A 14962-nucleotide genomic window follows, 5' to 3' on the forward strand; every position below is an offset into this window, starting at 1 on the left:
AGTCGAGAAACGTAAAATGGAAAGAGAAAAACTCCGAAAGCAGACACAGGAACAAGTTGAACGTAAGAAAGCAAAAGAGAAGGAGAAGCAGAGTAAGATAGCGGAATACAACCGACAGAAACAGGAAAAACTGGAGTTACTTGAAGCGCTGAAGCTGAAGCACCAGTAATATTGATTTGTTTTTCACATGAAGCTGATTTCTGTTGATTTTTTTTATGATTAAATTTAAAAGAGACTAATTGTTATTCAATAAACATTCAAATATGCACAAACACAATTATTTTTTTCCATTTATAATAACATCAAAACCAATATAAACAATGTTTTCTCTGAATATTGTTTCTATGTAAATGCACTTTTACTTATTATATTGCTTTAAACTTTTGCTTTATGTTCAAACCTCAAAAAGAGAGTTTGCAGTAGTTTTCCATGACACCAAGTTCGACTATTTTTGTATAAGGGTTTGCAATCCCGGGAGCGATTTGCCGGGAATTACATTTTCCCGGGATTCCCGGATCCCGGGAACAGAAATATTGATTCCCGGGATCCCGGGATTCCCGAGCTCTTCAAAAATTCTGGCAAGATTTAATATAGTTTCCAATACAATTTTGCAATAAAACCTAATATACTATCGAAACACGAAACTAGCGTCGTCAAAGTGTATAGCAACTTTGAAGTGGGCATTATACGAAGTCAATATTTCCTTGAAATGACGGTCAATATTTACTTGCCTATCAGTTTAGTTGCTTCGGTTATTTGTCGAATATGTTTGCTTTCTTATTCAGTAAACGAAAAATTAGGCAAATATTTGTTTCGTCTAATGTCGTTCTTTGACAGTCAGTTCACTACTGAGCGAATAGTGATTCCTTCATTTGTTCATTGATGAAAATTAAATTAAGTTGATAAAGAAAATTCGAAACCCTCACGGTTTTCAAATTTTCTTCATCAACTTTATCGATGCGACAAGAAATAAATAATTTAATAATACTCTGTCAGTGTAATTTGGGTCGTGACCATGATTCCACACGCAAACCATCTTTGGGAATAATTACGTAGACATTCAAATGCTCTAAAACTAACTTATTTGGAGTCGTCTTGAACTGATTATTAATGATTCTATCATTATCTTTCAGTTTATTTCGGTCTTTCAAAGAAAACTACCAAGAGGACAAATAACGTTCTAGATGAACAATCAAAATTCTTATATGGAATCCTATTCTCTAATCAATGGTGATCCCAACTTCAAAAGGGTTTGTTATGCCAATAAAAACTAGATTTACTAGGGTATCGGCTCTATTATCGTCAGGTTTTACCTATTATCGTCCGGGGGGTAGATAATGTCCAAGATCGTTGCTTTCTTGCATGATGGTGCTTCATAATGCAGAGTACCTTGATCTCTTGATGGCGAACAGAGTAGTTGATGTTATTTTGTGGTGATATATAATTGTTAATTTACGTGTGAAATAGTGAAGTGATTCACGGTAGATATATTCTAACGTGTGTCGGTAGTGAATCTACAAAAGGCTAAGTACAAAAACAGTTGCTTTAAGCAGCAAGTTCGCGTTAAAGTTTGTTAAAATAAAATCCCCCCGACGCTTTCAAAGCAGCGGTGGTGGCGATCATTTTTTTTGCCTCTGTCTCTTGTTTCTCTGCATGTCTATTGGTATAGCGTCCCGTGTTAACGTGTGTTGTGTGCGATGATTTGCTCTGGCTGTGGTACGACAATTGTCCTATCGGATTTGCCGTTGAAATGTGTGGGCTTCAACTGTGCACGTTTGTTTCACTACAAGTGTACTGGACTCACCAAGGCAACGGCAAAAATAGTTACAGATAATGATAATCTTTGCTTCAAGTGTGACGAATGTTTATCAAACCAGTGTTGTGGTGGGCAACATTTGATACCGGACATCAAGCGTATTGAAGAAGAGATGAAGAAATTATCTTCTCTCTCTGATTCGGTCATTGAAATGCGGGATCAAATATCGGCCCAGATAAACAGCGCGTTGAATTTCGGTATGGAACAGTTGAGATTAAATGTAAATGAATCTCTTGAAAAATTATTTTGTGAGAAATTTGATAAATTGAACAATTCGGTTTTGGAATTCAATTCGCGTCAAAATAAAGCTGCAATTAATGATGCCCGCGCGCGGAATGGGACGGTTCCTTCTGAATCGGACCAAATCGGCAAGAAGCGTAGAATTGATGACGATAATAGTGATGATGTTTTTGATGACGGCGTGACTTTTGAGCCAGTCGTGAAGGGTCGCCGTAAAAGTATTAAAACGAGTATTAGTAATAATAATAATATAAATGATGGTTTTAAGCCCGTTAAACATAAGACTCGTCCGGTCATTGTGATCAAACCGAAAGAGTCCAAACAAGCTTGCGAGGAAACTCGGAAGTTTTTGAAAACAAAATTAGATCCAAAAACACACAAAGTGAGTAATTTTAGGAACGGTAAAGATGGTTCCATTATTGTTGAATGCGCTGTTGGCGAAAATATTGATAAGTTGAAAAATGGCATTGAAAGCAATCTGGGTGAAAACTACAGTGCTGTTGTTCCCACGTCGGTGCCGAGATTGAAAATAGTGGGCATGAGCGAGAATCTTTCTCCTGATGTTTTCATTGACTTTTTAAAGAGTCAAAATGAAGGTATCAAAATTAATGATGTAAAAGTAATAAACTCGTATGAAAATCCACGCTTTAGGTATAACAAGTATAGCGCGGTAATAGAGGTTGATTTGGAAACGTATAACAGCTTGTTATCTGCTAAGCAAGTAAATATAGAATTTGATCGGTGCTTAGTATTTCCCGCGGTAAATGTTTTGAGATGCTTCAAATGTGGAGAATTTGGGCACAAGAGCATGGATTGCAAAAATTGTGATACGTGTTCTAGGTGTAGCCTAAAACACAAAACATCTGAATGCACGTCTACTGTTTTGAATGCGTTAATTGTTTAAAGACGAATAAAGAGCGTAACATGAATTTGGACGTCAACCATGCCGCAATTAGTTCAGAATGCTTGATATATAAAAGATTATTCAATCAAAAGAAAAGCAGCTTGTGTTTCAATTAATAGCAAATAAGTTCCAAGAAGAATGTGAATAAGTTTGAATTTTTGTATTTGAATATTGCGGGGTTGACAACAAACTACGTTGCATTACGTCAGATTGTTGAAGATAAACGTCCATTTTAGTGTTCTTATCAGAGACTCATATTGTCGATATTGAAGCATATGATCAATATAGTATTCCGGGATATAATGTGGCTGCTTGTTTATCACATTCTAGACAAACTGGCGGTGTTGCTATTAATGTCAGAGAATCAGTTCAATTCGAGCTTTGCCGAAACGAAGCGAAGGATGGCAATTGGTTCTTGGGCATAACAGTAGTACGTGGTATGAAGGTGGGTAATTTTTAGTAGAATCTTTCAATTTCAAACAAAGCGTTAATGAATTTACACGTATTTCCCAGCGAAGTAGAACTTTGATTGATCATGTTTATTCCAATTTGGATTCCATTTGTTCAGTAACGGATTCTGATATGAAAATAACCGATCATGAGACATTAGTGATCACTGTATTAGACAACTTGAGTGAGAAAAATGATTTCAAAAAATTGAAATGCTGGAGAAAATATTCGAAACAGGCTGTTTCGAATCTTGTTGAAAGAAGCTTGGATTTTCCAATCGCATCCGGTAATTTAGATGATTCTGCAGCTGTTCTTACTAGTATTTTGAAAGCGTGTACGAATCAATTAGTTGAACATAAATTTGTAACCTTAAAGAACGCGAACAGCTGGTACAATTTGGATCTTTTGCGTCTTAAGCGCAAGAGGGATAAATTGTACAAAAAGTTTTGTAGATCAAATAGTCAGAGTCATTGGAATGAGTACACAATCGCGCGTAATAAATATTCACAAGCGTTAAAAAAGACGCGTTGTTAATATATCCAGAGAAAGATTACTCAGCATCAAAACAACAGCAATGAATTATGGAAAATTTTGAAATCTTTATTAAAACCTAGTAATTGTAAACCGCGGTCCATAACTTTTGATGGCACATTAGCACAAACAGAACAAATAATTGCTAGTAAGTTTAATGATTATTTCATCAATAGTGTTTCATTGATCAATCAATCAATTGAACTGGTCGATGAACCAGATGAAATAAAACAGCCGACTAACGTTAATAGTAGATTTGATGGTTTTCACCCAATCACAATGGATTACCTTAAAAATATTTGTTTTTCATTAGGTAAAACGGCTGGCGTAGACAATGTAAATGCTAGGGTTATTCAAGATTGCTTCAATGTTATTGGTCACACTCTGCTGAACCTTATTAATGAATCATTGCTAACTGGGCACGTGCCTAAAGTGTGGAAAGAATCGTTGGTTGTTCCGATTCAAAAGGTTGCTGGAACGATTAAAGCCGAAGAGTTTCGTCCCATCAATATGTTACACACGTTAGAAAAGATATTGGAACTTGTTGTTAAGGGTCAGCTGTTAGAATATTTAAATAGTTACTCGTTATTAATTCCGGAACAATCTGGCTACCGGAAAGGCCATTCGTGTGAAACCGCGTTGAATTTAGTTCTTGCAAAATGGAAAGATAAGTTAGAAAATAGAGACACAATAGTTGCTGTATTTTTGGATCTGAAACGCGCTTTTGAGACAATTTCTAGGCCCTTATTGTTGAACACAATCAAGCGCTTTGGAATTTCGAGTACTGCATTCAGATGGTTTGAAAGCTATTTGTCTGACAGAACTCAACGGACTGTTTTTAATGATTCTGTATCTGGTTCCGTGGAGAATGATCTTTGAGTTCCACAGGGAAGTGTATTAGGGCCCCTTTTAATTATTATGTATATAAATGACATGCGGCGAGTTTTACGTTTCTGTGACATAGATCTTTTTGCCGATGACACCGTGTTGTTCATTTCAGCTAAAAATTTAGAAGAAGCTGTTTCACACTTGAATGAAGATTTACGTTCTCTAAGCAGATGGCTGAAGTATAAGCAATTGAAATTGAATATTGATAAAACTAAATTTATGATTTTCTCGCGCACCGTGGTAAATGACGATGTCTCTGTTATAATAGATGATGAGACAATTGGTCGCGTTCGGGAGATTAAATATCTTGGCGTGATTATTGATGACAACCTAAAGTTCAACGCTCACATTGACAATGTTATCAAGAAAATTGCCAAGAAGTATGGAATATTATGCCGTTTGAAAAACGAATTAACAATTAGTAGTAAAATACAGCTATACAAGTCAATCATCTCGCCCCATTTGGATTTTTGCCCTACTTTTTTGTATTTGGCCAATAACACATATTGAGGTTACAGCGTTTGCAGAATAGAATAATGCGTTTGATTTTAAATTGTGATAGATTAACTTCCTCTGCTTTTATGTTGGACGCTTTGCAATGGTTATCCGTGAAGCAACGAATTGTTTATTTGTCTATGGTGTTCATTTTTAAAATAATTAATGGTTTGCTACCTCAATATTTGTGTGATCGAATTGAAAGAGGAAGTGATTTTCATAGATATAACACTAGAAACGCGGGTGAAATAAGAACACCTTTCTTTTTAACCAGAGCTTCACAGATTTCATTATTTTATAAAGGTATAATTTTTTTCAATTCGATGCCAAGACATGTTAAGCGTGCACCAACACTTGCGGAGTTCAAGAGACAATGTATTTCACACGTGAAAGTTTCTGTTGTACAGAACGAAATTTAAAAGCTTTTAACAATGACGAGAGTTTATATGACGAAGTTTAAACAACGGATTTATTTTGGATGAAATATTTATTTTTGAAACCTATTCATTTATTGATTGTTTAATTGAAGCCTATAACTGACGAAGTTTTATACGAACGGATATGATTGTGTTGTAAAATTTTATTTCTATTTTATATTGGATCTTTTTTTAACATATAATGACAAAACTAATGTGTTCGTCGCGGTGGTGACGATGGATTTTTTTTCCTTTATGTTGTTGTAGCTTAAAAAATAATAGAGAGTGACTACATAAGTTTGAGCCTCGCGCGCGGAAGTCAGATATAAATGGATTCTTTTACAATTTAAACTTAATTGTTATTTGAATGCTTAGAGAATATACATGAAGTAGTTGTGGTTAGTCTGACTGAAGGTCATGAAAACCCTGTGCTAGCTTTGTGTAGCTCTACAGCAATTCACGTCTTTACCGATGTGAATCAAGTAAACAGTTTTTGAAGAAGTTTATATCTGGAAATGGAATCAGTTCGTTTTTTTTTTGTATAACTGATTGAAATTGTGATTACATTAATTATCTATAGATAAATCGTCCAGCTCAAACCTTTGTAGGGGTATGTGGCGGGACCATCATCATCATCATCACCTCTCTGCAAGATATTAGTTCTTTATGACTTCATTAACCCCCCGGATGATAATACGTAAAACCTGACGATAATAGAGCCGATACCCTTACTTACTTTACTTTGTTGGCTAACGGACCGTTCACCGGTCTAGGGCCGAACGAATTAGAGATGTCCAGCTTCTTTTGTCTTGGACAGCCGTTCTCCAGTCTCCTCGTACACCAGCAGATCGTGCATCTTCTTCCACCACGCACATCCACCGCGTGCGAGGCCTACCATGGAGCCAACGGTCTCTTCCTGGTTCTCTACGGAAGATAGTTTTGGCGGCTCTCTCGTCAGGCATTCTGGCTACATGTCTAGCCCACTGAAGCCTACTCCGCTGTATCACCTTCACTATATCAGCATGTTTGTGTACCTGGTACAACTCGTGGTTCATGCGTCTGCGCCACGCTCCATCTTCCAGTTTACCGCCAAGTATCGAGCGCAGAACTTTACGCTCAAAAACTCCGAGCACTCGTCGATCAGCTTCCTTCAGCGTCCATGCTTCATGTCCGTAAAGGGCCACCGGGAGTATCAGCGTCCTATACAGCGCTAGTTTTGTGCGAGTTTGCCAACTACGGGATCTTAGCTGGTTACGTAGTCCGTAGAAGGCCCTGTTCGCAGCTGCAACTCGTCGTTTCACTTCACGGCTCATATTGTTGTCACATGTCACAAGTGTACCAAGATAAACGAATTCGTCAACCACTTCAAATCGTTTCCCATCTATCTCCACTTCAGCACCAACACCACGGGGACTTCTAAGCTATGCAGTTTATTTTTTGAAAATAATCCGCATCGTGTAATGGCATAGCAAATATATTTGATGAAAAATTAGCGAAGAGGCTCTGATGTAAACTTGAATAAGCTTTGTTTTGTAATTCGTTTTTCATGCGAATTGATGATGAAATTCTTTTTTACGCGGCATGTATCCCCCGCGTAAAAAGCGCCTTTAGTGTACTCATTTTCTTCAAAAGTATGCATTTTCCATGTTAAAACTAGTTTCCTATTGAAAAAACAATTGAATTTTAAATTCACTCATGAGTTGATACATGCGCATTTAGATAGAATGTGCATGATTTTAACTATTTTTCTTGATTGTGATGACCAAATGCGCCAGTATTGGTACACTTGCCCAACAAGAAGACGGAGATGCCACGAAGCAAAAAAGCAAGCAAAATGATTCGGGGCTGCACCGTGCGCTCTATGTAACTTCAGAAAAACACCAACGAAGAGATATCCGCTCTGTGGTGGAATTCTTCATTCTTCGCGTGTCGATTCATCGACCGAAGCACCCAGCTCAAGTGCGTGATACCTAGCAAGCAAGAGCTCAATTTTTGTTCCGCCTCTAGTGCGGTGCGTGCTTTACCAAGTCTGGTTTTCAGCATTGCAAAAAATCGCTCCTTCGTTGCGTGTTTCCAGTGGACTTTCCACGTTGCATCGAATGTTTTTTGCGATCGCAAAACATTCAACTTCGGCGTCAGTCGAATCACGAATCATGGTAAAAATGAACATCGGTATTACGTATACTTTGTCCAAGTGAATCACGGGAGCAGAGTAGCGAGCACAGATACATGAGGTTAATTTCAGATGGGCATGTTGACCGGTTCGGTGTTCGCAAGATTTTGGGGCCCCCTTGAGTGGTGGGCCTGGTGCGGACCGCACCAACCGCACCCCCCCCCCAGCTACGCTACTGGGGACAGGGCTAACATCAAACCGTTAGTTTTTGTTTTTGTGAATGAGCGAATATCGTTAGAAGGTATAATTTGATCGTGTCCGTTAGCGATCGAAACGGGTGCACGGTGGAGAGATGTTAAATTTGGGCGTTTGTTATTATCAGCAGAGTGATTCGTGTGGCGAATTGCAGTTAGCAGCCTCACTGCTGGTAGAGGAAGGAAGTGAAAGCACACTTTCCGTTCAAATACGGCCAGTTCGCGTATGTCCTCCGTGAGCAGCGTCACGGTTTCGAGTCCATAGAGAACTACGGGTCTGATTAGGCTTTTGTACATCGTCAGTTTCGTGCGGCAGCGTGTGCTCCTGGATCAAAGCGTCCTGCGAAGGGCAAAGTAGGCTCGATTCCTAGCTTGAATACGTCGTTGAACCTCCTTACTTGTGTTATTGTCGGCGGTTACCAGTGATCCCAAGTATACGAACTCCTCTTCCACTTCGAGTTCGTCGCCGTCCATGATCACCGTTTGTGGGAGGCGAATGTCGGTTTCTTTCGAGCCTCTTCCTTTTATATATTTGGTTCTCGACGCATTTATATCTAGTCCAACTCTTTTAGCACTTTTAGTCTGGCGTATAATATCCAGGTCGTCTGCGAAGCCTATGAGTTTACTACCTTTGCTGAAAAACGTGCCTCTCGTTTCAATGCCCGCTCGTCGGATTACGCCCTCAAGGGCAATGTTGAACATCGTGCAGGATAATCCATCTCCTTGTCTCAACCCGCTGCGTGCTTCAAAGGGATTCGAGAGTGTCCCCGACACGCACACGTAACACATCACTCGGTCTAAAGTTGCTTTAATAAGTCGTGACAGTGTATCCGGAAAACCGTAATCGTGAATTATGTGCCATTGCTGGTTTCAATCGATTGTATGAAACGCTGCCTTGAAGTCCACGAAAACATGACGTGTGGGCATGTATACTCCCGGCATTTCTGAAAAATCTGCCGAAGAGTGAAAATTTGATCCGTGCTTGTGTGAAGCCCGCTTGGTACTGCCCTACGAATTCTTTCGCTAAAGGAGATAGATGGCGGAGTAGAATCTGGGAGAGAACTTTGTAGACTTGGATCAGCGTTATGCCGCGGTAGTTGGTGCATTGTAGGCGATCGCCCTTTTTATAGATGGGACATACAACTCCAATCTATTCCTCCAGTAGTCTCTCTTCCGCTTAAATCCTGGAGATTACCAGTGAATTGCCGTTGCTAGTGCCTCTTTTCCATGTTTCTAGAGTTCTACCGGTAGCCTGTCCTTGCCGGCGGCTCTGTTGTTCTTGAGTGACCCAATTTCCCGTTTGTTCTCTAGGATATCGGGAACTTGGACACTCCTGTCGTTTGTAGGCACTCCAAGGATAACTTCCCTTCCGCCTGCTCCGCTATTGAGGTGCTCATCGAAGAATTGCTGCCACCTGTCAACCAACTCGCGCTCGCTTGTGATCAGATTTCCACGTCCCTACACATATTTGGACTCGGTGTGTAGCCTGTACCACAGCTAGTGCCGCGGTTGCGGCCTCTCTAATGGCCGAACGTAACATCCCCATCCATCGTCGAGAGTCGAAGCACATAATTCTTCCGTGGAAGGTAGTGCCTCATGGAGTAGGCGCGCGTAGTTCTCGGCAGCCTGAGGGTTTGTCAAATGCCGGATGTTTGCCCGAGTAGAACGGTTCTGACGTGTGTGAAATACCGTGGAAAGTTTCGAGCGCACAAGTACTGCTACTAGGTGGTGGCTTGAGTCGATATCCGCACCCCGGAGGGAGCATATGTTTGTAATGTTTAAGAAAAATCGGCCATCAAAGAGAACGTGGTCAATTTGATTTGTTGTTCGTTGGTCAGGTGATCGTGGCTTCGTGGATATCTTTGCGTGGAAAGAGGGTGCTTCTAATCACTAGGCCTGGGGAAGCTGCGAAGTTGATGCATCGTTGGTCGCTGCCGTTCGTGTCGGTGTGTTGGCTGTGAGGCCCTATCACCGGTCTATACATCGTTTCCCTAACAACCCGGGCGTCCATATCCCCGATGACGATTTTGAAGTCCCGCGACGAGCAGCCATCGTGCATGTTACCTCCAACTGCGCGTAGAACGATTCCTTTTAGTCGTCAGGTCTACCTTCGTGCGGGCAGTGCACGTTGATGATGCTGCAGTTGAAGAAACGACCTTTAATCCTCAACAGACACATCCTCTCGTTGATCGCCTTCCAAATGATCACGCGATCCTGCATTCTGCTCCTGATCAGACGCTGTTATAAGGTGCCCATAACCTGGAAAACATACGCTCAGAAAGGCTGGGCTTTCCTCCGAGGAGGTCGACCTACCTCCCCCTTCTCCGTCAGCATACGACCGAGGTCCCACCACGGATTGGTTACCATGATCTTCGCTTGGTTATTCGTATCCCGGCTAGTACCACGGGGAGGTAGGGATAGAATTTGCTTGGCAGGATGCTATGGACCACAATGGGGTATATTTTATGTCAACTAGTACGGGTTGTACTGCAGGTACGCCCAGCCGTTGCGAGTAGCAGTAAGCTGGAAATCAAATTGCTGGAATATTATTCCTTTTGCCAGGTCGATTAACCAAAACAGCTGTTCTTTTGGCATAGCAGCCAACGGTACTGCATCTTTTGTAATAAACTGTTTTGCACTGTTCGTGGACGAAATGGCTTGACGAAGATTTACAACAGCCGCTACAAACAACTACATCTTCACAGCAAACCGACTCCATTGTTAATTATACACTTTCGCTCGGCTTTACAAAATCAACGCTGTTTTTTGATGATATGTACATCACTAAAAATCACTGGATGACGATGTAATCCACAAAACTCGGATGCAACGGTGAATGTTACGTCGGAAGAATATCGAAAAGTGTTGGAAAAAACGTAAGAAAAACCAAATTAGCACGGAGTGAGATAATAGCAAATCAATAAGTTTACCTTCACACACTTCTATGGCGTGAATATCTTGTAGCATAAGGGTTGTAAACCAAATTTTTAATTACCTACCGTAACGACTGAATCACTTCCTCCTGCTGTAGATATTCCCAGTGATTTTTTATCCGCATTGATCTCAATAGTTGTATTTTCGTCCGCAACTATCTCGGCTTTTGATGGATCGACAATTTCCTTAGCAGGAGAGGCTTGAGGTTTAGGCATAGCGGCACCTTTCACTATGTTTGTAGCTTTAACTGGTGATTTTTCACTAGATGCGGTTTTATTTGAATTAGGATCCAAATTGTTGTTAGACGAGCTGGAATCTTTCGTTTTGTTTGGGTTGCATATTTTCAACACAACAACGCCTTCAGCTTTTTTAAGCAGTGATGCTGCAGTTTCATAACTGCATCCGAGTAGTGAGTCTCGGTTCACAGCCAATATCATTTCTCCTATATTCAGTTTTGCCTGTAGTATGAGTAAGATGATACATAAGTAAACTTAAACATTATTTTCAAAATACCTTGTCCGCCATAGATCCTTCCTGAATATCTGAGACAAAAATACCTTGTCCGGCTTCCGCATGTTTTCCTTCGATAATCATTATACCTAGCCCAGCTGGGCCCTGGAACAGAATGATGTTTTTGATGAGTGCAACGAAAAAAATCTTTCTCTCTCTCCAGCTTTATCGATCTTTTACTCTAAAACTCAGTTTACCTTTCACTCTAATTTATTTTCTCTCAAACCCTCTCTTTTTCCTCTCTTCTTCTCTCTCTAATTCTTAGTACTTTAATTCTCTCTATCAATCATTTTCCTTTTTTTCTCTCTCAAGCAATCGCTAAATAAGGGCTCGTCCTCATTCCACGTCGACTACTGGGTACGCAAATGTCCACGTTTGTCCACGGGAAGGGGAGGAGGGTTGAGGATAAGCATTGTGGCTCAGAAACCGTTGGCTGTATAAAAAACTGTCTAAGAATGAGTTGTAGGGAATGAATATTGCCTCATAAAAAAATATACACTGTAATTTTTTTTTTGATTAAAAATATTATTTTGAATACAATATCTCTATTTAAAATATACACTATACAAAATTTCTTTTAGAAAAGAAGAAATTTCTTTAGAAACTAAGAAAAAATTAATTTTTTTTAATGAAACTTTAAAATATCACGCAACTCGTAAAATGGCAAAGATGGAGACATAAAAATCAAATTTTTATGGTAAAATAATTATAAAACCCTGAATTAGACCACCTAGCAGTCAGACCCAGCCTTTCTCATTCAAACTTTTATTTGTAAAAATAGATTTACATGAACGCTCCAAGCCAAAAAATGCATATTCACACTTTAGGTTCTGAAATATTTATGTTGTAATTTATATATATATATATAAAAATGCAGTCCGGTAGGTCTGTCTGTCTGTTTGTCTGATCAATATGGGCTCGAAAACTACCGAAACGATCGACGTGAAAATTCGTATGTAGGGGTTTTTGGTGCCGATAAAAGTTCCTATGATAGTTTGAGACCCCTCCCTCTTCTGGAAATTAAAATTAATGACTTTTACGGATACTGTAGATTTAGCTGAATCAGTAATGAAGGTCCCAATGGTAATGGGTTATTTATTTTACTAGGCCTTTTAAAGTTTATTTTATAATGTTAAATATAGTTATTTACCACCCATCATAATAGGTGAAGGTAGTTATTAAAATGACTGGATACCTTTTTAAAATGACTGGATACCTTTTTTCATTTGTAAAACAAAAACATTTCTTAAGGGGTTATATACCTTTATAATTTTAAAAAAACCGAAATTTTTTTTATTGTATTATCTTCAAACACAACATCTTGAGAACATTTCCACAAATTTTCATAAAGATCTGAGCAATAGGAAGAAAGTTAGAGCGATTTGCAGCGCGCCACGCCACGGCCGCATAAGGTAAACTTGAAACTTCACACGCGATTATCTCGGAATAGTGTTTTCCGAAAAATGACTTTGCCGTGATCCTGATTGCGGAAAAACTACTGAACCGAATTCCTTCATCTTTTCTTTTGAATTTTCGTTATTTAATTCGCCGGTCCTTGAACGATCGCTTTTTGGAACATACAGTTACATTTTGCCGCCAAAAAAATTTTAATGCAATTTTTAGCACTCAAAACGTTCCCGTTTGCACCAAAAACAAAATACTCATAAAAGCGATCGTTCAAGGACCCGGCACACTCCTAAACTAATGAAATAATATGAGTTTTTTGATTTCGGTTGACCCGCTGAGTCTCTATCAGGATCACCGCAAGCCTCTGCAAAAAATAACGTTCCGGGGAAACGGCCATTACTCCAGTAATAATTCGTATATCTCCAAATTAAACGTATTTTTTTGTTGTTGATAAACTGTACTTTCAGAAAAATACCCTTTGATGCAATGAAAATGGTGTTATGCACTTAAAAATAGATTCAAACTTCCCTCATTTTTCTCGACCAAAATGGTATATAACCCCTTAAGTTATCATGAATCGAAAGAATCGATTTCTAATTGTTTATATTTGGCACCTTAATACTTTTTCACGTGCTGCTCGATTAAAGATTAAGACAATGCTGATTCTATCCCTGGCCAAACAAATATGCCAGAATTTCCGAAAAATTCTATTACAAATGAAAGCACACAGTGATTTCTACTACATAACGGTTTGGTTTTCAATGTTCAATCAAACCCCTCCCTCTTCTGGAAGGGAGGGGTCCAATACAAATGAAACATAAATTTCTGCACAACTCAAGAACAAACCAAGCAAATGAAACAATGAACAATGTAAACCTTTGATGATTTTAAAACTGTTTCCGATCAGCATTAAATTCGGTATGTAGAATCTATAGTAGCTGGTGTATCTCAAAGACTTTGAATTTTGTATATTCCATTAGCGTGACAAGAGGGGGGGGGGGGAGTAAATTTGATATTTGTAAACTTCCCAACACCTTACTCAATTACCGTGCCAATTTCGATAAGTGGGTATGATTCTATAACATTGATTTTTCTGTATCTCAGTGGCGTAGTAAGGAGGGGGTGTATTGAGTTTCATTATTTGTAAATTCCGAAAAAGTTTTTCATGAATATTTATATACAGGTGTTTTCGGATTTGAGACGTGGTTTGCAACATACCTTTGTCATTTGAAACTTTGTAATATTCAGTGGCGAGGTTAAGAAGAAGGTGGGGGGGGGGTATGAATGTTGCTAATTAATGTTTAAAACGGTTGATTATCATTTAATTCGGTAAATACAGGTCGTGTAGTAGCATATATGTTTCAATAACTTAATAAATATAATTCTATATCTATAAATGCGAATGTCTGTCTGTCTGTCTATCTGTCTGTTTGTCTGTCTCTCTGTTTGTCTGTTCCCTATAGGCTCAAAAACTACTGAACCAATTACCGTGAAAATTTGTACATATAGGTTTTCGAGTACGGGGAATAACACTAAAATATTAGTTTTGCTCTATCTCATAAGCGTAGGCAAGGGGACGTAGATTGGTGGTTAATGCCCCTGAAACCATCCTCCCCGATAACCGTGCAAACTTATACTCTTTATGTTTTTTGTCTGAGATGTACTTTTGCAAAGTTTCTGTATGATGTTAGGCCTCCTTTATCACAGGACGTTGCAAGGATAAGGTGGAAAGAGGGTGTTTGCGATGTTGACCTTTGATGATTTTAAATCTGCTGGATCGATCAGCAATAAATTCGGTATAAGAGTCTAGGTAGCTGTTGTACTTCAACGGCTTTGAATTTCATATATTCCATTAGCGTGGTAAGGGGGGAAGGGAAATCAACTATTTATAAGCTCCTCAACACCTAACTTGCTCACCGCGGCTATTTCAATTGGTGGGTGTGTTTCTATAACATTGTTTTTTTCTGTATCCCAGTGACGTAGTAAGGGGAGGTATACTAACTT

At 39.2% G+C, this 14962-nt stretch overlaps 1 protein-coding gene across 1 annotated transcript in view; it reads right to left on the reverse strand.

Annotated features, from left to right (window-relative positions):
* LOC129728622 (inactivation-no-after-potential D protein) overlaps window positions 1–14962 on the reverse strand; it is a 1023112-nt gene that overhangs the window by 365074 nt on the left and 643076 nt on the right. The window contains exons 14-15 of the mRNA XM_055687071.1: window positions 11555–11656; window positions 11107–11499 (exon numbers count right to left, since the gene is read on the reverse strand). Coding sequence (XP_055543046.1) covers window positions 11107–11499; window positions 11555–11656 — 495 coding nt within the window. The remainder of the gene's footprint in view (window positions 1–11106; window positions 11500–11554; window positions 11657–14962) is intronic.

Source organism: Wyeomyia smithii, chromosome 3 (assembly GCF_029784165.1).
Source record: "Wyeomyia smithii strain HCP4-BCI-WySm-NY-G18 chromosome 3, ASM2978416v1, whole genome shotgun sequence".
NCBI classification, from domain to species: domain Eukaryota; kingdom Metazoa; phylum Arthropoda; class Insecta; order Diptera; family Culicidae; genus Wyeomyia; species Wyeomyia smithii.